At 49.3% G+C, this 23,395-nt stretch overlaps 1 protein-coding gene across 1 annotated transcript in view; it reads right to left on the reverse strand.

Annotated features, from left to right (window-relative positions):
- Positions 1–2,084: 2,084 nt before the first annotated feature.
- LOC119397510 (sterile alpha motif domain-containing protein 5) overlaps positions 2,085–23,395 on the reverse strand; it is a 148,966-nt gene continuing 127,655 nt past the window's right edge. The window contains exon 3 of the mRNA XM_049416588.1: positions 2,085–2,186. Within this exon, the coding sequence (XP_049272545.1) occupies positions 2,085–2,186 (102 nt within the window). The remainder of the gene's footprint in view (positions 2,187–23,395) is intronic.

Below are 23,395 nucleotides of genomic sequence, written 5' to 3' on the forward strand. Positions count from 1 at the left end.
TGTGTGGGAGAGAAAGAGTGTGCGTGCATGTGCGTGAGAGAGAGTGTGTGCGTGTAAGAACGTATGTATGTGTGCCAGTGTATGAGAGAGAAAAAGCATGTGTGTGTGTGTGTGTGTGTGTGTGTGTGTGTGTGTGTGTGTGTGTGTGTGTGTGTGTGTGTGTGTGTGTGTGTGTGTGCGTGTGTGTGTGTGTGTGTGTGTGTGGGAGAGAGACGAGCGACCGAACCGTCAGACGAGCGCAAAGAAGGCAGTGACATCGCAGACAGGGTAAGGGGGGGGGGGGGTAGGAATATCGAGAGGCAGGTATAAGCGAACGCAGCAACTCGCCCGCGCATTGCACGGCCCAACGCGCAGGGGCCATGTGCGCAGAGAAGCAAGCAGTCCAGTGATGCGAAACGCGGGGGCAACCCAGACACTGGCTAGCCTTTCCCGCACGCAGGAAAAGCTGACAGCATAGGGGCAACTCGAGAAGAGAGATCCACCAGCTTGCACGCGTAAGGCTCGGGTGAGCAGCTCCGATAAGAGACGTCGCCATCGATGGATCACCCGTACGGATATGCGTATGCGTTTTATGCTTTGTATATAATACTTAAACACAGGGCGTTGTGCGAAAGTTGAGGCGTCTCTCAAGCGGGCCAACGGTTATCAAAAGTGACGTCACTCCCGCAGTTTTTCGACCGGTTATTTTAGTGCGTACTGGCCATGTTCTCCATCCATACTGGCCATACACCATAGGCACAGGTGGAAGTATGAAATACAGTGCCTAATATGGGTTAATAAATTATAATAATTCGAGGCGTGATATTATCATGAGACACACCATGGTATAGAGCTCCGGAAATTTCGACCATCTGGTGTTCTCTGACCTGGACTGGCATCGCACGCAACGCGGGCCTCTGGCATTTCGACTTCATAGAAATGCGATCGCCATAGCAGAGATCGAACCTGTGACCTTGAAACATCAATTTACTGGTCATACTCATTCTCTGGTCATTTTATATACATGCAGCTGAATATTCTCCCTACTACATCTCTTACCAACAATATATATATATATATATATATATATATATATATATATATATTCCGAGCGTCAGCAGTGCATATATATATATATATATATATATATATATATATATATATATATATATATATATATATATATGCACTGCTGACGCTCGGAATACAACCCTACTTCACGCAGCGTATCAAGCTGCGTGACGAAAATTCTGGGTAGGTGACTGCCCCCCCTCCCCCTTCACCCACCCACCTCGCCCCTCGTGACACCGCTTGCGCCACCCCGGCGGTCAAGGTCGAGTCTCGACAGTTGCGGTTCAAACGCGCACACCCACCACCACGGAGAGTAACATTCAGGGGAAACACCCGCAATTAACTCGACACCTTTAGGAAAGCCGACGTCGTCAGCCATCCGACAGTACGGAGGGCTAGCCACCGAATGGAAAAAAACAGCAGAGCCAGAGAGAGAAGTCAGGTGCGAAGACGAAATGGAGGAGAAGCGATGTGAACGATACATGAGTGGCGAATACATGAGGGAGAAGTAGGAAAAATTTTGTACGCGTAAAGAACGTGACCGCCAGACACGTGTCCTCGGGGTCTCCCACCTCTCCGTATACGCAGACGTGGCCCGAAGCGCGCATTTATACTGTAAACGCGCAGCCGACTCCCGCGTCGTCGTGTGCAAGCGTATCTTTCTTTCTGCTTCTTCTTCGCATTGCGGGCATTCAAGTTCCTCGCGCAACGCTTTTAGGCGATGAAGAAGGAAGGGCGAACGACCCCTTGCAGAGCTGCCGGTTCTACATACATGAATGGAAGACGGGGAAATATACGAGACCGCACACGCAGGAGAAAAATTAACACGCATAGTGCAATGAGACCTGTACTCTCAACATGGTTCGGTTCTCGGCCACGGCGGCCGCATTTCGATGGCTACCGAAACGCTGAAACGCCCGCGTACTTCGATTTAGATTTAAGCACCCCGACAGGACCAAGAATGCAAGATGCCGTATTGCTCAGCAAATGCAAATGCAAATGCCGTGTTGCTCAGCAAGGCCTCTCACTGCTTCTCATATAGAATCCTGGTCCTCAGGGTCCGTGCTGCTCGAGCACGGCTCCTGAGGACTAATTGAAGCACGGCCGTCCAGCAGGCCGCCAGAGCCCAAGGGCTCCTGGCCGCCATTTAGGCGGGATGCACCCCGCATCGCTACGCTATCCAACGCAATACAAAGCGGACTGTACTCGTAACTTGAGAACCCGCGAAAATGAGAAAAGGAAAAAAAAATTACGAACGATTACGATACTGCCCAATGCAAATTCTGAGAAGATTCAAATTGGGAGGAGGCCAATTGCGTTTGAAAGTTTTGGCTTTCCGCGAGGTATCGAACACGCCATAAGACATAATTTTTGTGAAGTAGGACAGCACTACGCCATTATTCGTCTTTCCGCGGATAAGCGAGGTACTCGCTACACATCTGTAAGGTATTATGTGCACTTTGTCGATGCTGCATGTGGCCGATGACTATGAAGCATTATTTCTGAGCACTTCGCAGTGGGTGGGAAACATCAGACCACACACTCGTTGCGCAATTAACATTGTGTGATGAATGGTTGTTATTTTGCTCTTCTGCCACTCTATACTACATAGGTTCACGCGATCCCTTGGCCGACATGACGCCTGTTTAGGGTCTTTTTGCGAATGAGTTTCAAGCACCTGCGTGGCTCTGTGGTAGAACACTCGACTGCCACGCACAGGGCCCGGGTTCAATTCCCATTCGATCCTGGGTATGTTTTTTCTCTATATTTTTTCACGTCTATCGGTTACGCCACCGATGGCGACGGAGACGCCGCTCAAGGCAGGATCGGGCGCCTTATTGCTGCGCTTTAACATTAAGGCAGCTTCCCTCTATAGGGGCGCCAAGCCTTAAAGAAGTGCGGAGCATGGGCAGCCTTCTTTGTTTCTCTTCGATTTTCTCTTTCTTTCCTCCTCTCTTTCTTCCTTTTCTCTTTTCCAGTTTTTTCTGCCTTTATTTCTATTTATTTCCATTTTTCTTCCTATTTTTTTCCCTTTCTTGCTCTCTCTCTTTCTATTTTTCGCTTGCTTGCTCTTTTTTTTTATTTTTATACGTGGCTTTGCCTGCGTTAAGCCAAGCGACGACAGCATACGACACCCCGGGCCCCGAAAGTGCTCGGCACGTGATATGATCATCAAGGCGCTCGATAAACATGAGGAAGAAGACTTCTCCTTGGCGCGAGCGCACGCTCAATATGCTACAGATGCCTTTTGCCAGCGTTACGCCAAGCTACACAAGACGACAGCATACGACAGCCCGGGCCCCTAAAGTGATCCGCACTTAATACGCAGCGCGCACCGAAAGCTACGACGGGCAAACCTACAGAATGCACCTTCAACGACTTCTCGATCTTTCACAGCTACACGTATTGTTGTCTCGAACGGTTATTGAGGAAAAAGATGACAAACAGGAATGGAAACAAACTCTTTAAGTTTTAAGGGGTTATACTGTTAATGTGTAACGCATAAACTATTGATTTTTGAAACCGTTTCCCTCAGAAAGTGAATTAATTCTTTAAGAAAGGCACCATCCGATTCATGGCCTATCCCCCAAAGTAGTTTGCGCCAAGTGTCTGAGGAACAACAACAACAACAACAACAACAACAACAACAACAACAACAACAACGACGACGACGACGACGACAACAACAACAACAACAACCAGAGTCCTCTTGCAAATGCATTAGACCTCTTGGTAAGGGGCAAACGGGAATAGTTATATAGTTACGTTAACAGGCACGGCTTCCGTTAAAGCTGTAGGCGGTGCGTACAAACGGAAAATTGAGTCCGAATTCTTTTAGATAACACGACGAAGCGACAATCTGCGCGAAGATGACGCATTTCGCGCGGCGCGCGCTTATTTCGGTCGACACATATTCCGTCTAAATGAGACGAGGGGAAAGAAAAAAGTCGACGAGTGTTTAAAAAACAAAATAAATTAAAACGAGGGTACTCCGTAAGTGGGTGCACCAGGCGGAATGCATTCTGGAAGCGAAACGGAATCAGCAGCAGGCGGCCCAGTGACCTCCGTCGTCAGCGCGCGCGGCGCAATGCTCACACACACACACAAAGATCCCTTGCGCGGCGCGACGTCGTATATATACGCGCTGGAATACGGTGCAGCCGCCGCCGCTGCGGCCTGCTGAACATTCGCATCCGCGAAGAAGAACAAGAAGAAGAAGAAGAAATATACGTCCGAAAAGAAACGCTATAGAGCGGACTCAGAAGTATATGAAGAAAACTGAGCACATAAGCCGTATAAGAAGAATTAAGCCACCTGAAAAGGACGCCGGGCTTTTTTCGCGAGGAGGAGGAAGAAGATGAAGGAACGGAAGCGGAGATCCAGCACACGGGAACCGTATACGTACGGCCGAGGCCACGAAGTGCTGTGTGTGTGTGTGTGTGTGTGTGTGGTTTGTGTGTTGTTGTGTGTGTGTGTGTGTGTGTGTGTGGTGTGTGTGTGTGTGTGTGTGTGTGTGTGTGTGTGTGTGTGTGTGTGTGTGTGTGTGTGTGTGTGTGTGTGTGTGTGTGTGTGTGTGTGTGTGTGTGTGTGTGTGTGTGTGTGTGTGTGTGTGTGTGTGTGTGTGTGTGTGTGTGTGTGTGTGTGTGTGTGTGTGTGTGTGTGTGTGTGTGTGTGTGTGTGTGTGTGTGTGTGTGTGTGTGTGTGTGTGTGTGTGTGTGTGTGTGTGTGTGTGTGTGTGTGTGTGTGTGTGTGTGTGTGTGTGTGTGTGTGTGTGTGTGTGTGTGTGTGTGTGTGTGTGTGTGTGTGTGTGTGTGTGTGTGTGTGTGTGTGTGTGTGTGTGTGTGGTGTGTGTGTGTGTGTGTGTGTGTGTGTGTGTGTGTGTGTGTGGTGTGTGTGTGTGTGTGTGTGTGTGTGTGTGTGTGTGTGTGTGTGTGTGTGTGTGTGTGTGTTTTTCTTCGTCGCTTCCGGGGCTGCGCTGGTGCGGATAGCTCTGTACTATACGTATGTAGGGCGAACGAGTCCTTGCGAAGTCGCCGATAAGGTTGCAGGCGGCGATAGAGGCACTCGACTGTGTAGTTATCGGCGTCGCCGCATTCACGAAGCGATTTGAGCAGCCTCAAACAAGCAGTCACAATGGGAAAGCGAGAAAAAACAAAGAGCACAGAGAAAACACGCAGAGATAATGAGCAGTTCGAAAAGATGCACGAAGTCACGTGAGGTAACGGAGGGGAGCAGGAAAAGATAAACGCGACAATGCTCAACACGAATGAATGCACGCATAAAATCGCTGCTTAACATATTTTTACTGTCAACACACACACACACACACACACACACACACACACACACACACACACACACACACACGCACGCACGCACGCACGCACGCGCGCGCACGCACACACACACACACACACACACACACACACGCACGCACACGCACACACACACACACACACACACACACACACACACAGGGCGTCAAATGCTATCCCGGCAGCGTGCCACGGGAATAGCTCCGCACTACGTTAGCAGGGATAATGCATTCGCAAGGCTATGCACAGGCAAACGAATGGGACAGGCAAATATTAACGTAAAGCATTCGCTGCCGGCTTGCTCGCGTTTCAATTTATGTTGCCATGCAACAAAGTGGAAGTTATGCAGTCCCCGGTGTTATGACGCTTTATATATATATATATATATATATATATATATATATATATATATATATATATATATATATATATATATATATTTATTTATTTATTTATATGCACGCTAGACGCAGTGCAGAGACGAGTTATTAGGGGAGTGGGGGGATCTCTCACTGGGCCCCTGTGAGCACGCCTATGATACAGCATATACTGTACAGATTGCCCTACGAACAATTCATATCATTTCTCGCGTAGTGGCCAGGGGCGTAGCCAAGGGGGGGGGGGGGGTTGGGGGGGTTCAAACCCCCTCCGAAATTTTTCAGTTTTGCTTGCGTATATAGGCACGCACACATACAAACGCACGCACGAACATACATAAAGTATGGTTGACCCCCCCCCCCCCGAAAAAAATTTCTGGCTACGCCCCTGGTAGTGGCTATTTTAAAGCTTTTGCATATGCTTCTATTGTTTTTATCACGCATATATACGCCCTATTTTTCTTGTTTATTTGTATTCGCGCAGTTTCTGAAATAAATGCTCGGAACTGAGCATTGTTTTCACAATGAAGTAACTGTATCTGCCCTTCAGCACGCCAGTCTTCCACGGAATCGGCACACGTGTGCACCAAGCACCACTAGACATAAAGCAAAGCAAGTTCGAAACGAGATTTTCGCATAGGGAGTCGCAGGCGTAAGCGTAAAGTCGAAGCCCGCGTGTCAGCCGATACGCAGCTATTGGGAAGCGCGGAGCTCGCGAATTGTGTGACTGACGCCGTTTCTTAGTGCGAAGGCACCGTAACGTGAAAGCTTGAAGGGCAGCATGAAGCATGAAGGACAGCCTTTAATGAGTTCGTTCTGTCTACTGTACCGTGTGCCTTTTTCCTTGACTTATATAAGCATATACTCGAAAGGCAACTTCAGGTCAGAAAAGCAAGAGAAAAGCCGCAAGCAAGGAATAAATACACCGTCCCTCTCATTTATCTTTTCTTCGAAAATAATCGGGGCCTTGGTTTTGGAACAAATCGCCAAGAATATGGTTAACCGCTTCTACGTAATGACTCGGAGACAATTACTTACAGTCTCCATAAAAGAAAACAAGAGGACACCGCGAGACAGACAATACAGCAAAACATATATACAGTCACTGCAAAGGACACACGACGACGTGCATGTATACGAAAACGCTTCAACCCTCAATGCCACGCAACGTCTGGGCCCAAAGGCGCCGACGAACGAGGAAAAGCGAGGAATCGCACGGTGCAATTTGAGCGCGCGCGTTTCACCAGAGACGTTAAAACGGAGTCGCGAGAAAGGTGCACGCATGCATACACAAGCGTATAGAGACGAGGCAGGCGACGGCCAATTATCTCCGAAAACACGAGGCATTCACTATATACAAAGATTGCCGTGTATAGCCTGAGTCGGAGCTAATAAATAGAACGAGTTTATTGCTGGCGCTAACACGCGTGCCTCCAGCGTTTTTCCGAAACAATCGTATGCCTCCGTCGAAGTACACATCTTTCCACTGTTCTGTAGTAATCATCGCGAGCGTTGTCCAGAATCTAGAAACAGAGAGAGAGAGAGAGAGAGAGAGAGAAGCTATAACGAAGGAAACGATTTGAAAGGGAGGAGGTGTGCAGTCCAGACAATTGAGAGACCGAAATAATGGGCACGTGCGCAGGCTGCACTGTTTTCTCGCGCTAAAACCCGAAAGCGAAACAAAACGAAAGGAACGAATAAAAGGCAAGTGCCCGGGCGGTGGGCACACAGGAACGAGGCCATGCATGGGGCTGTCTATGCGGACACAACAGAGCCACATCCCCCCCCCCCTCTCCCCCCCGGTTACACCACGTCAGGCCCGTACAGCTTCGCGCGCGGTCCAAAGAAGCCCGCGGTGTTTTCTTCCACGCAAGCTCGTCAAATGCGCGCGCGAGTGAGCGAGCGAGCGCGCAAGGCGGACTAAAACTTGCCCGCGGCACCGCTGTGCACTTAACGAACGAGAAACACCTGTCGATTTTTATCGCGCCTCGCTGTTGAGGGCCTGGTAAGCATTGTTTCGCACGGCAGTAAATGGGAGAAGGAGAATGAGAGGGAGGGGGGAGGGGGGGTTCCAACTGGAGTGCTCGCACAATGCGAGCTCTACCGCGCGCGCGCGAGAAAGACGGAAAGTAGGCTACAAGTGAGCAACGCACATGCACGACAGACACTCGCGCGCGCACACACAAACACACATATACACACGCACACATACATACACGCACACATACACGCGACGTGGTGCGCCCCTGGCAGTGGTTACAAACGCGCGCACAATCACCAAGCGTACGTTTAGATGAGCTTCGCGTGGCGCGGTCAAGTGGTCATGGTGCGGCAGTTCGAGTATATACGAGGAGCGCTGCGGCCTAAAGTCCCTAGATTTTTCCCTGTTCTAAAAATCAAGGGACTTTACTGCGGCCTCCTTTGAACCTATACGCGTCTTGGATCGAATCGAACGCTTTCTCTCGCTCGTTCTGCAACAATGGCGAAGCCAGGAGGCTTAGGGGAGGGGGCATGTTCGACCCCTCACCCCCACCGTCAATGCTTTCTATTCTGCATGTGTATAGAAACGCGCGCACATGTACAAACGTACTCACGAACATACATACATAAAGCGTAGGCCGTAGCCAAGAAGAAATTTCTGGCTACGGTGATCTGCAGGTGAAATAGTTCTCCACCAAACAAAAAAGAATGTTTTATAAAGCCCAAACCTGGCAGGACACGGCTGCGGCCTCAACTATATACCGGCAAAATGAGTGTTTTGAAGACAGTCAAACAGGTCGAAACAGATTGCGCAGCGCCTGCAGATGCTAGTGTAAGTGGTGCGATTCGATGTCAGCCTGGCAGATACAACGGCTTCCAGTACAAGTGAACACTGAAGAGTGATTTGAGTCAGCAGCATTTAATTGGGCAAACGCGATGTAAGAAAGCCCATACGATCGCGTCTATCGAGGCAACGCAAGTTGTGGACGTTGCAGCTGTAGGATAAGTTTAATGAGGGAACGAAATGACAATGAGGTCGCATGCGTTCTTTCAGATCAATTATGTTTGACGATGTCGACTATGTCATAGTGGGGCACGCGGTCGCCTACCTCAGCGCTGCAACTAAGACCTACCCGCTGGCATTGTGTGTTAAGCAATGATTTTACGTTTAGTCATAGATGGTCTATCGTAGGTGATGACGTCGCACATCGGAAAGACAACGCTTAAGTAACTTAGAATCGCTCACTCACTTTCAACCAATTCATTCATTCGTTCTATCACTGACTGACTCACTCACCACCATTGTATGGCTTTCAAGGTCTATAAAAGAACGCCATGCCTTGCAAAAACTGGCACTATAAGCAATAAACAAGTATCTAGAAGCGAAAACCAGTCTTTTAGGTTGAATTTATGCAATAATTTGATCTGACCGCGTCGCTGTACAGGTGTTGCTTCATGAGCAAACTTGTTTTATGCCCCTGCGACTGGACTTTGCCAATTTCAGTGTTGTTGCGTGACTGCACGTTATGTGTAGCGTTATCTTCAGCATGTACGGGGTCCATGTGACTGCGTTTTGTGTGAACTATAGTGTTACGGGACAGTACTGTATTTTGTGTGGATTTTCGTGTCGCTACGTCGGTGACTTCGTGACTATGTGATAATTTTTGCGGCTTGACTGATTTACATGAACTCTCCCCAGCTGCTCTTATATGCGTTTTTTTTTCATAGCTGCGACTTTTGCGAATTATATCATCTGTGAAAAGGCGCTGCATAACATCGCTAACATCACTTAACATATAATTACAAAAAAGAACGTCATAAGAAAACTGAGGCAGTTCGGTGCAACTCTGACTGATGTCCTGTGATTGGGTCAGCTCGTGGTTGTGGTTTCCTTCGACGAGAAGTGTAGAGACTATGGGTCTTGTAACGCGTACATAGAACATAACTTTTTACGCAACTAGCACAGTCAAGTATTCTTGCGCGCTGAAAATAAATTAAACCAAGCATAGGCGGCGTAACCAAAGGCTCCCGGTTTAAGAAACGCTAGCGCCTATACAACGACACGCGTACTCAGAAGCACCTGTGGCATACTTTTCTTCTTCTTCTGGCACGACGCAGTTGGGACATAAACTAGTAGTGGGTAGTCTGCTGAGGAGGAAGAAGAAGTAGTTGGAACAATGGCGGAGATACATTAATAAACCGCGCTGTGTTTTCGGAACCGCGTTTCAGAGTGCTATATTTATTGGTGACCCGGACTACGAACGCGACCTTCCATGGAGCAGCGTGAGCATCTCGACGGCCTCAGCCCTGGTACCGCTGCTACTGCACCTGGCCATGTACCCTCTTCGGGTGTTGTTGGAGGTACTACTACCATAACGCTACCACAGCTGTGGCTTGCCGATCCCTCCTTATGGTTCATTCAAGTCGAGAACAAGTTCCGCATTCATCGCATCACGTCAGAAGTTCGCAAGCATGAGATCCTCGTTGAAGCGCTGCCGCCACAGGCAATGGCCGAAATACGCGACATCCTCGTGGGCCCGCCTGGTGACACTCCATATACGACAGTCAAACAGGCTCTTCTTCACCGACTCGTTCCGCCTAAGCATCGGCGCATTCAGCAACTTCTGTGCAACGAAGAGCTCGGGGACCGCCGTCCTACACAGTTTCTACGTCACCTGCAGCATCTGCTTGGGGACCAGCCGGACGGCTTGGAAACATCCATACTACGTGAGTTGTTTCTACAGCGTCTTCCACCTACCGTGCGAATGGCTCTTGTCCCAGCTCAGGATAAGACGCTGTCGGAGCTGGCAGAAATGGCCGATGACATGATGGACGTTGCTCCGGCAGTCATAAACGCTGCCCACACCTCTCCGATTTCCGAAGCAGATTCCCTTCGAGAAACGGTAAAAGATCTCGCAGCTGAAGTCGCCAACTTGCGTCTGCAATTGCTGAGCATTCGCAACTTAAATGACCAGCCTCGTCCACACCGACCATCTCTCACGTCGCCTGCTCCGCAACGGCCCCGCCACCAGCCCGAGCACCGCTTTTCACCGCGGAACACATGCTACTATCACCGGCGTTTTCGTGCCGCGGCTCGCAGATGTGTGCCACCCTGCTCATGGCGCATGGGAAACGCTCCGGCCGATCGTCAATAACAGCGGCGGGCGATCAAGGCCAAGCATCAAGCCGCCTCTTCCACATCACCGACAGAACCACAGGTCTTCGCTTGCTGGTGGACACTGGAGCAGAAGTCAGCATAATTCCAGCGTCCAAAACTGACCGGCGTCTCCGCGAGAAGTCAACTCCTTTACAAGCGATCAATTCTTCGGTCATCGCAACTTACGGACAGAAGTCTCTGACCCTTGATCTCGGTCTCAAGAGGAAACTGCAGTGGTTATTTTGGATAGCAGACGTACGCTACGCAATCTTAGGCGCCGATTTCTTAAGGCATTTTCATCTGCTCGTGGATATGAACCGCTGTCGCCTGGTGGATAGCTATACCGGCTTATCGGTCAATGGTTTTCTATCACGCGCTACGGCCCTAAACCCCACTTTCGTGAAACCGCCTACGTCACCATATACAGCTCTGCTCAACGAGTTTCCGGAGATTACAACGCAGTCTCCAATGGATAAGACCCCCAAGCACACTGTGACCCACTGCATCGTAACCACAGGCCCACCGGTTCACTGCCGCCCTCGCCGACTTGGCCCTGATAAACTTCGCATTGCTCGCAACGAGTTTGAGCATATGTTACAGCTGCAGATCATTCGTCCGTCATCAAGCTCGTGGTCGTCGGCGCTACACATGGTTCCCAAGAAGAACAATGACTGGCGGCCCTGTGGTGATTATCGGGCTCTCAATGCAGTCACCGTTCCAGATCGATACCCGTTACCCAATATTCAGGACTGTACTGCCTTTTTAACCGGCACAACAGTATACTCGAAGATTGATCTCGTGAAAGCTTATCACCAGATCCCCGTTGAGCCTTCTGACATTCCCAAAACTGCAATAATTACCCCATTTGGACTCTATGAGTATTTACGAATGCCCTTCGGTTTGAGAAACGCAGCTCAGACATTTCAGCGTTTTATAGACGAAGTCACAAGAGGCTTGCCGTTTTGTTTCGCCTATATCGACGATCTTCTCGTTGCCAGCAAGGACGCTGAAACGCACAAGGCACATCTACGTGAGCTTTTCACTCGACTGCGTGATTACGACCTTGTCATCAATGTAGAAAAGTGTCAGTTTGGAGTCTCGGAGATAGCATTCCTCGGACATCAGATCACTAAAGATGGCATCACTCCTCTACCTGACAAGGTTCAAGCTATCCTCGAGTACCCGCCTCCCACGTCCATACGTAGTCTGCGACGTTTTCTCGGACTCGTCAATTTTTATCGCCGCTTCATCCCTACATGCTCTACACTGCTGCAGCCTCTGGAAGCACTACTCTCGACTTCGCAAGCCGAGTCAGCCGCACTTCCCTGGGACACGGTCGCGGATCAATCTTTTGCCGCCGTTAAGACCAAACTCGCCCAGGCCACCCTCCTCCATCACCCTTCACCAACTGCTCCCACTAGCCTCATGGTGGACGCTTCTTCAGAAGCAGTTGGAGCCGCTCTTCATCAATGGATCAATGGTGCATGGGCTCCAATTTCCTTCTTCTCCCGCAAGTTACGCGACACTGAGCGCCGATACAGTACTTTCGGACGGGAGCTCCTCGCGGCCTACCTTGCGGTGAAGCATTTCAGGTACTTCCTTGAAGGGCGACAATTTGCCATTCTTACTGACCACAAGCCACTTGTCTCGGCTTTACGTTCCTGCAGTGCCACGCACACTCCTAGAGAACTTCGGCACCTTGCTTTCATTGCCGAATTCACCACAGACATACGTTATGTAAAAGGCAGCTTTAACAGTGCAGCGGACGCTCTCAGTCGTATTACCATCAATGCCACGACAGGCACCACCGACCTTTCATTGTCTTCGCTCGCGGAGGCACAGGTATTAGACGATGAGCTTCCACGACTCCGATACTCTACTTCCCTCCGACTGGAACAAGTCAACTTTCCCGACGACGACGTTACGCTCTGGTGCGATGTTTCACACAACTGCACTCGTATCTATGTTCCTTCACAGCTGCGTCGTGCTGTTTTTGACACCCTCCACTCCATCTGCCATCCAGGCGTAAGAGCTACGCAACACCTGGTCACTGAACGCTATGTCTGGCCGCGCATACGCGCTAACATTCGTGACTGGGTTCGCACTTGCACAGCGTGTCAGCGTATCAAGGTACAACGGCACACCAAGCCTCCATGGGGAAAATTCCCTCTCCCTGATGCACGTTTCGACACCATTCATTTGGACATTGTCGGGCCTTTACCTCCATGTCGGGGAAATACGTATTTGCTTACGTGTATTGACAGGTACACTAGGTGGCCTGAAGCAGCTCCAATGCCTGACATCACGGCAGAAACAGTTGCTCGTACCTTTCTTGCTACCTGGATTAGCCGTTTCGGTGTACCATCAACGGTGACTACCGATCGAGGCAGACAGTTTGAGTCAGCGCTTTTCACCTCTGTCACATCTCTACTGGGTTGTGCGCGTATTCGCACAACTGCGTATCATCCAGCATCAAATGGCTTAGTGGAGAGACTCCACCGTCATCTAAAAGCAGCACTCGCCTCGCAGCCTCACGCCGAAGATTGGGTATCACACCTCCCCATCGTGCTTCTCGGCCTGCGTTCAACACTTCGGCCAGAACTTGCCTGCTCTGTAGCCGAGATGGTTTATGGCTGCACACTCCGTTTGCCTGGTGACCTCGTCAGCCCCGTTACTACGCAGAGTGTTTCGGATCCATCTTCTTTCGTCCAGCGTCTGCGGGTCTTCATGCAAAACTTGCGCCCATCACCAACTTCAGCTCACACTAAGAACGACGTTTTTCTGCCGGCAAACCTACAGACATCTTCACACGTTTTTGTTCGTGTCGATGCGTCTCGCCGTGCTCTTCAGCCTCGCTATGACGGTCCTTTCCCAGTCATCAAGCGTTCTGAACATCATTTTACAATCCTGCGTAATGGGTATGAAGACACAGTCAGCATTGAAAGGATCAAGCCGGCACCCATTCTGACAAGCTCCGTCTGATCATTTTTTTTTTTTTCTTCAAGTGCCCACGGCCACTTGTCTGCAGGGGGGGCCTATCTGTGGCATACTTTTCTTCTTCTTCTGGCACGACGCAGTTGGGACATAAACTAGTAGTGGGTAGTCTGCTGAGGAGGAAGAAGAAGTAGTTGGAACAATGGCGGAGATACATTAATAAACCGCGCTGTGTTTTCGGAACCGCGTTTCAGAGTGCTATACACCCAATGCGTATTTAGGGCAACAAATCCACGACCCGCGCTTCGAGAAACCGCACGACATAACGTCCACATCGGGAAACCATTACCAAGTTCCGAGGCGAACTTGTACAGCGCCTCATGTTTTCCTCCATCCTTCCTCGTGGAGATGACATGGCAAACACGATCGATGATCGGTACACCGAAAAAAAAAAAAGCACCGCGCTTCAAACTTCATAAATGATGCAAGGTATATCTATAACGGGTATTGAGAGCCATCCCGAACGCGTCTTCCTCGAAAGAGCAGTGTACGCGCGAGTCCGAAACGTCCTCGCCGCACGCGCCTATTTCGGGAAGCGACTGGCAGACGGTGTTCTGTCGACGGTCGTGAGGTGGTGTTAGAGAAACGAAAAATAAAGATATAGCGGTGACATCTCGAGTTGCGTGTGGAACACGAAGTCTTGGCGTGAGTGTGTTATAGCTAGACAGGAAAAGTGCAGCCGCACACGCCCGTGCGTACATATGCGTATATATTCCTGAACTCAGCCTATAGCTATGCAGGAAAACTCTGTTCGTCACTCTGGCACGTTCCATCGTCAGTTTCGTTAATGCGTTAGCACGCTTTGAAGTTTACCTCCAGACGACGTATCGACTCACGTGCGCGCTATATTTGCAGATGCGCACGGGTGATAGGCCGAATATAATCGAACCCGTCCACGCCTACAGAAGTTGATTTTTGCCGAAACGTCCTTGTAGTCGGTGACAACCTACAAGAGAGCCGTGGCCAACGTGCACACTGTTCAAGGAGACAAAGTAGACAGAAGGAACAATAGGAAGAAGGAGAATGCCGAAATAGCACCGTAACTATGTGGTACGAGGTTGACGCCATCACCAACGATCAGCAGTCTGGGAAAAGGAAGACAAGGAACGGAAGCGTGACAAGGATGGAAAGGACACCGCTGTCCAACTCAATAGTATCGAAGTGTACATGCGTCAACCAGTTACGTTCATTCATTTCCGTGACGTCACGAAGTAGTCTTGTTTCGATATTGTGGTATCTGGGGAACTTCATTAAGGCGTACGCAAACGCAGGAAACAATAAGGGTATCGGATGCGGTTTTACGGGCCAGTTTGGCTTGTGTACTGATTTCACAAGGCTGTGACCGAGCACAAATACTTATATATTACTGACAATATGAACTTTATACGAATTATGTTCGCTTGCTACATTTGCAATATATGGGTCGTCAACGGTGTACAGCTACCATAGGTACAGGGCTGGCACCAATCCAAAATCAGCCATATATACACTTCATGTAGGTATGCTTCTTGAAATTTCGATGTAATTGTATGCACAGGACAGGAATAATGGTACATCTTTCAGGCAGAATACTTTGCGCGTGCTGTTTTAGCATTCGATATCGCCACCTGTGTACTGCCCTTCTTGTCGAATGAGATCAATTATCGGTGTTGGCGTGAATTCTGGTTTCTTATGTGGAACGGCGCTTACGTCGTTCCGATTCGTCGAAAAACGTTTATTTCCATGGTCATCATAATAGACAGAATTGCACGTACTGTCGATCCGGTCGGGCATCAGTTTATCACGCAGCCGTTTCTAGCATAGAATGAAGCGTTATCAGCAGTGTATCTGAACGCATTCGCATCGCAGAGACACTATTAAGGAAGTTGTGTTCATTGCCACATGCACAGACGAAATAGAGTTAATCTCTTCTAAATGTACGCCCGCTGCGAGGATTGTATTATCAAGCGCGCGTAATGCATTCACATAACTGCCGAGAAAGGCTGCACGTATGAAACACTACCCGCAGCGTAGAGGCAATCCGACGAAATAAGTCTTCCGGCAAGGCGCACGCATCCGCGCGTGTCATGACGGAAGGAACGACTCATACAAAAGGTGGCATTGAAGCGGCGTCAAAACAGCGCCCGTAATCAGCGAATGACTGCTATTATACGTACTTCCGGCATTGTCCCTCACACATCCGAGTGAAGGTTGCGCCGTGCGCACTTCGAGCACTGCATATTATAGTTTTTATACTTGTAGTATTGCGCGCACGCGTTTTTCTTGGTTCGTGCGGCGCGCGGCATTCGTCCACACAGGGAAAGCGCGCCATCGCCACGAAAAGGTTTTGCGCGGCCAAAGTGGTCTCCGTCCAACACGTGCGTTCGTATGCCAAGCACCACACAGGCGCGTGCGCCTAAAACGAGGCAGCGCACGGCGAAGCCAAACTCCATGAACTCATTAAGTTACAGAGCGCGCTGTGAACTCGCATTCACCTTATCGTTCGTTCGTTCACTTCTTTCTTTCTTTCTTTCTTTCTTTCTTTCTTTCTTTCTTTCTTTCTTTCTTTCTTTCTTTCTTTCTTTCTTTCTTTCTTTCTTTCTTTCTTTCTTAATTGCGTGCAGTGCCGATGACAGGAGCGTGCCGAGCTGCATTCAATGTCGTTGACAGCAGCAAAAGTATGCAGCAGCAACGGTTCCGTTTTCCTCCATACGATTTCAACGCACGCGAGACACCGCATTCTTCAATCTTCCTCCTTTTTTTTATGTACATACGTGCGTAGCACTATACGCGTCTGTCTTGTACTGCGGCGCTTCTTGTACGCAGGGACGCGGACGAGCACGCGAAAGCTCGCCAAGAGCGAAGACGTATATACGTGCGGGCAGGTTCAAAGTCGTGCGCTCGCGGTCGGCCCACACAACCCGCACGCGCTGTAAAAAAAAGCAGCATCTCTCTCGCTCCCTCCATCTCTCCTTCTCTCTCTCGGAACGTGAGGAAACCACTGCAGGTACAGACATACTCCAGAAGGATTATACACGAGGTCGCAACGGGCATCTCTTCTCTCACTCTTTCCCATTCCCATCTCGATCGCCGCTTCTTGGAAGCCCATTATAAGCGCACTTGTTTCATTCGCAGTTATACAGACACAGCAAAGTCGAGGCGTCGTCTCCAAAAGAAAACCAGCTCACGTGGACGGGTAGTGAGAGTATATAGATGGCTTGCATTGACGTCACAGAAACGGCCACGTTGGAGTACCGACATGGCAGGACGCGAAGTTTGTAATAATAATAACTGCTGTGGTTTTACGTCCCAAAACCACGATATGATTATCAGGGACGCCGTAGCGGAGGGCTCCCGAAATTTTGACCATCTAGAGTACTTTAACGTGCACCTAAATCTAAGTACACGGGCCTCAAGCGTTTCGCCTCCATCGAAATGCGCTCGCACCGGCCGGGATTCGATCCCGCGACCTTTCGGGTCAGCAGTCGAGCACCATAACCACTAGACCACCATGCACGGGTGACGCGAAGTTTGAAATCACTACATCGCATGCGTGGTCTTTCGTTATTCATTCGTAGTGGGCAATATACGTTCCAGTGGCGTCGTTGTCGCGTTGGAGCAGGTTAACCGCCACGTCATCAAAGCCACCATATTGGAGTACTAGTAGGTTAAAAACCTGCGTTCATAACGACACGCCAAAGATATCAATAGGGTGCCTGTACGATCAGCCGCTAAGGAAGCCTAAGCTGGGAGAAAAGCATTGAAGCACCCAATGGGTGAGAGACCGTGAGACGACTCCACGCGCACGTACATGAAACAGGTTGGCATTCACTGTCCCGAAGCAAAGTCAGGTGGCGGCGTACCGATGCGTACGGCATCAGTGATCAATAGAAAGTTCGAAACTTGGCACAGCGAGTTGCAATTTCGTAACCACCGACCGGCTGCGCTGTGTCACACTGTAAGGGAAACGAAGTCAACATAGGCACTTATGTGCAAACCCCATCGTGAGTTGTAACTTGGCTCCGACGCGGAATTTCGTCACTCCACCGTGCGACTGCGATGTGTACTGTCGGACGTCGAAACATATTTTGGCATTCAGAGGATGAGCTGCGTTATACTCCCAAGGGGTTATCTGCCAAGAAGTTCCGTGCTGCCCTGGTACGTGCGTACCCGGAGCATGTACAGACTGCCTCCGGGCTACCCCGATCCGATCGACGTTCCGGCACGTGGGGGCAGTCTTGTGGAATACAGAAAACCAACGACACGGAAGATATTCTGCGGCGGCCAAGTTGTATACGCAATACAAACCAAGTTGACCACGTGTACGCCGTTTTGACCACGGTAACCGCGAAGTATGGAAAGATACTTACATAACCGTTAAGCCATCTTATCCCGATTCAAAGATGGCGGTATTATGGGCAGTCGCAATTTTAACCTAGTGACTTCAATAATTGATTCTTCGTATAGTCCCCTGTGCTCCGCTGTAAATGCACGGACAACTTGGCCTACGATTATAGTTAGTCCGGTTCTGAAGCACACATTCTTATTTATGCTCATTTCCTAATTTACCATCTCTTACCTATAAAAAATCTGCCTTAACGCAACATTGGTCTTAATTAACAGCAATGATACCTGTAAACCCTCTGCGGTGGTCTAGTGGTTATGGTTCTCGCCTTCTGACCCGAAAATCGCGGGATCGAATCCCGGCCGCGGCGGCCGTATTTTCGATGGAGGCGAAGATGCTAGAGGCCCGTGTGCTTAGATTTAGGTGCACGTTAACCCTTTCGGCCCTGGCGGTGTCAATTGACACCATCACATAACATTTCCCCTAGCACCTCAGAAATGAAACCAAAACTGGCCATTCTTGGGGGAATGCTTCTTCAATGATCCCCACTGCGATTGACACCAAAATGGTGATATGCTTGTGGAGCTGGGAGCTGCAAAGGAGAAGGGGCTTGACCGAAGTCGTGGGTGACGCCTAGGCGGGTACGCTAAGGCGGCTAAGCGCAATTTTCGGGTCAACGTACCGAAGCTGTTTCAATGAGTATCACACTGAAAATGAGACGTGGTTCACATTTGGTGTACTCTAGTGAACAGCAGGCAAAAGAAGTCATTTTTCTCATTTCACAGCCACTGATCCCTGATGACCTAATTTGATGTCATGTCTGTATAACCATTAATACTTGCACCACTGGCTCAATTTTTCGTTTGTGGTCTTCTGAGGTCATAACTATTAGGAAAACAAGCGCAAAAAGAGTCTCCGTCCAAAATAAAAAATCCAGGGCTGAAAGGGTTAAGGGACCCCAGGTGGTCGAAATTTCTGGAGCCTTCCACTAGGGCGTCCCTCATACGATATCGTAGTTTTGGGAAGTAAAACCCCAGCAGTTATTATGATACCTGCCAGAAGCTTGCCTGCATATACGCTGCCAGCGCCCTCAACCCACCACAGTAACTTAATCTGATCAGACGTTAAGACGCGCACGTTTTCAGAAGGACTTGAGCGCATTACATTTCGATTCCTGCATGCATGCACCGATCCCCCAAACAACACACACGACCCGCCATGCAGGAAGCGGTTATGAAATGACGAGAGCACGCGTCCAACGCCGATGCAGGCTATACGAAACAGACAGCAACGTTAAGGATAAAGTGCGGATATCGCAGATGTATACTATACCTTTGGTCTGGTCGCGTTCACCGCGTAATTTGCATGCGCGCACGCGCCACGTGACAAGACGCGCACACATGCAGCTTCGTGACAGGATCGACTCAGCGGGGCTTCACTCGATGCTGCGATGGGCGAACATCACAGGCTCGTATGTATACACAACTCTGTATGTATACAATCACCGATGCATATACACGACGTGCATGGCAGCGGCGGAAGCAACGCGACGCGTGATCACGGCGACGGAAGGAAGGAAGTATCCTCTGAGGATCCACTCACCGTAACACCTGTCTAGTTGATAGAAGAGCGCAGCGTTTCAGAAGCTATGCTGTGTGTACGACGCATGCAGATGACAATATACTGCCCAGAACACTGAGCTTGTGCATCAAGTCGTACTTGCACATGCGCGCAGAGCCCGTCCTTCGTCGCATGGTGCGTGCCGCAGTCTTGGTGAAACCATGAGTGAATCAAATAACGCCACCCCTCGATTTATGGACATCATGTAACTTGAATATCATGTAGCCCACGAGGAAGGTCTAAGATATTCTTCCCAATTGGCGCCGCCGCAGCCACAGTTATCGTCATCAATGAAGGCTTTGTTGGGCGAATTGGTTCATTATGGAGCAAGGAAGTGTACCAGCGCTTGTGTGTGGGTGTCGTTTCTCTTGTGCGTGTCTGTTCACGCTGGTACTTGCTTGCTCCACAGTTATCGATGGCAGTGCTGAGCCGCGAGTTCACACCAAGCAGAACAGAGCATAAACCACGCGCCACTGCGCCGCCACTGGCACGGAGCAAAGAAAAACTAACTCCGGGATGATACAGTGCGCGCTTCTTGAGCTCCACGGACGGGTGATTTTCGCAGCGTGGACTGTTTGGTATTGAGACTGTTTGTGTGGCCCGGAGCAGTAGGGGCCCCAATTTCTTGTGCATTATGTATTTTTTTGCGTTCATTTAGCCAATTGAAATACAAAAGAAAGCAAAAGCTTGAGGTCCGGCCCTGCGGCCTGGAAGCCCCAATGCTGATGCTCTATTCGGGAACAGGCTTCGGATGTGCGTACACTGTAATGGGAAGTAGGCCTGCTACGCTCTCCGGATAAAAAGACCGCCAGTCTCCGAGCATAGCGTCCGCAATGCTGCACGGTTTTAGCAGAAACGCAACGTACGAGTACGTTTACGCGAGGAAGCTGCAGCCACCGATTTGGGAGCTTCCGATCTGAGCATCGAGTCGGCGGCGCGTCACGCGCCAAGCGTGCCTCACGCAGCCAGGTCCCGTCGCGGCCATCGCCACAGCCAAAGGCGGAAACAGCGGAGCTCTCAACGCGGCCTGCACGCGGTTGGCGAATCGTGAGGGGAAAAAAGACGACGACCTATAGGCGCGGCTTCGTGAACGGTATTTGCTGATGGAAGAGGGCCTATAGACCTCTTCCTCGACTTCGCGCTTCCTTGACTATAGGAGCACACGCGCCAAAGACAGATGAAACTCTTCGGCTGCACGTCCGGTTTTACGCATACTGCAGCGCCCCTATGTGCTGTCAGAGTCGCAGTGATCGACGACGGGCGTTAGCGAGTACGACCCCCGCACCAACGCGACTTGAAAACGAAATTTCCGACCAGCTCTGAGTCACGTCTGTCAAAATTAACTTAACACGCCAACTCCTGAGAACGATTCCTTCAGGACAGACGCCCATAAGCTAGCCCTCCTTTATCTCTTACCTATAAAAAAAAGTGAAACAAGGATAATGATATTAAACGCAAGGCTACAAATAGACGGAACATTCAGTAAACTTCTAATAGGTCTTACGCCGCTGCACTAATAACAGATATACTTTAAATTCTCCAATGGGCAGGAACGATGAAGGGAGTCCTTTCATGCAATTATACACTTTTTTTTTTTTCGTGTTCTCAAACATGTACGGGCTCCGTCGTCTTTGATCGTAACGAAGGCGAGTATAGGAGAGAGAACCAGCGATGAAGCGTGAAAAGGAACAACAGCGGACAAGGGTCGTCACACGATCCGTGCACTGGTTCTCGTACCGCACGCATCTAATAGCAAAGAAATGGAAGTGCCAACCACATGGATAATCTTTACGAGAATAACACAAGAAGTAGACGCACCAAGTAAATAACCAAAAAGTCTTTAGTGCGGATATGAAAGCAGGACCCCCAACGAAGCTGACCGCTGGATCAGTGGCATGGCAATCGCACATTATATATATATATATATATATATATATATATATATATATATATATATATATATATATATATATATATATATATATATATATATATATATATATATATACATACACGTTCACGTACCCAGCTTTTCTGTGTGTGTTATAAACCGTGGCGGACAAAATGAATCCGCATAGTGACTCACTTGCATCCAGGATTGACCGCACGTTGCTTCGGGACGCTGAACAGGCTATGCTATCAATGAAATGAATTGAGCGGCTAGTGGATGCTAAATAAACGAATGCAAATATCTAGGGTGGCAAGCATCTGCAGAGAGAGAGAAGAAAATTATTTACAGCGCAACTGCGCGCACAGGTGTGAAACGAGCGATGGAAAATTGAACCAAAGTAGACCGTAAGTTCATTCCGGTGCTACAAGCTCTCAAAAACTTGGTTTTATCGTGCGACTGAATTTTAGCCAAGTGTGTTTATTTACGTGCGCACCCAACTGCTTGTCAAGTCCGACCACAGCGCATTACGGAAATGAAGAAGGTAGCCAGCCGCACGTGTCTGACCCGAGGGACCGAACGCTTGATAAATTCTTCGGTCAACGAGAAACCGCAAAACGAGATAAGATTCCCAAGTCCGCCCGCTAGCCAACGCCAGCAAACAATCTCGCGGGAAATGACGTTGACAAATTTGGTGAGGTTGTGCAGAACGAAGATTGGGGGGCTACAAATAAACAAATAAATAAATAAATAAATAAGGTGGCACGGGCGACGAGAGGCCCAGACATCTTGCTGATGCACGCGAGTGTACAGGTGCGCATGTCTAGTAAATAAATGCAGCGAACCGCATCGTCTTCAAGTACATTTCTAAAGAGGCGAACTTCGTGGAAAGCAATGTCATATATATGTCCCTACTTTCGGACTCACGTAGAATTAGTGCACCCTGCAAGTGTTCGATTTTACACGCTCACACTTACTCAATCGTGGATCTGTTGCACTAGTAACATATATTTTCTCTAAAAGAAAGGGCACATTAGGGCCGTCTTTCGTTCACACAGTGATAATCGTGGTCCAGCCTGCTAAATGTTGTGTAGTGTGACAGAAAGACGCACCAAATTCGCGCTTTCTTCTACGATGCGATGCACAAATAACGTGGTGCACACAATACATTTAAAAAAAAAGAAAGCAAAAACTTACGCGGTCCCTTATGCATTTGCCTAAGACGACTCAAAGGCGAAACCATCTTTTTCTTGTAAGTCTTCTCGGCAGCGACAAGGTGCTGGTGCACTGACGGCGCGCTAATACACAGACGCCTCGTAAAAAATTGTGCGTAGTGCGCACGCCTCTAACCTGTAATCTTTCGGGCAAAAGGATTAAAGAGCGCCGTCTTCTTGGGCGATTATCCCCCTTTTATTCAAGTTAAAAAAAAAACAACAACAGATAAATATAGCGCGCAGGAGAAAGTTCACGGCAATGACGCGAACCCAGTCCAGTTCGAAAACTTCGCACGCAACGCAAGGAGCGGACCTCCGGCTGCGTATATATAATCGGAACGAACGGGATCTCTCACGTTCTCCTTCGAAAAGACCACCGCATCCTGTAGGTATATATTATAATTCGTGGCGGCGTATCACTTAACTATTTTACCTTCGCCGTATTTATGTTTTCTTCTCTTTCATCCTCGATCCT

The sequence above is a fragment of the Rhipicephalus sanguineus genome, chromosome 6, assembly GCF_013339695.2.
Source record: "Rhipicephalus sanguineus isolate Rsan-2018 chromosome 6, BIME_Rsan_1.4, whole genome shotgun sequence".
Taxonomy (NCBI): Eukaryota; Metazoa; Arthropoda; class Arachnida; order Ixodida; family Ixodidae; genus Rhipicephalus; species Rhipicephalus sanguineus.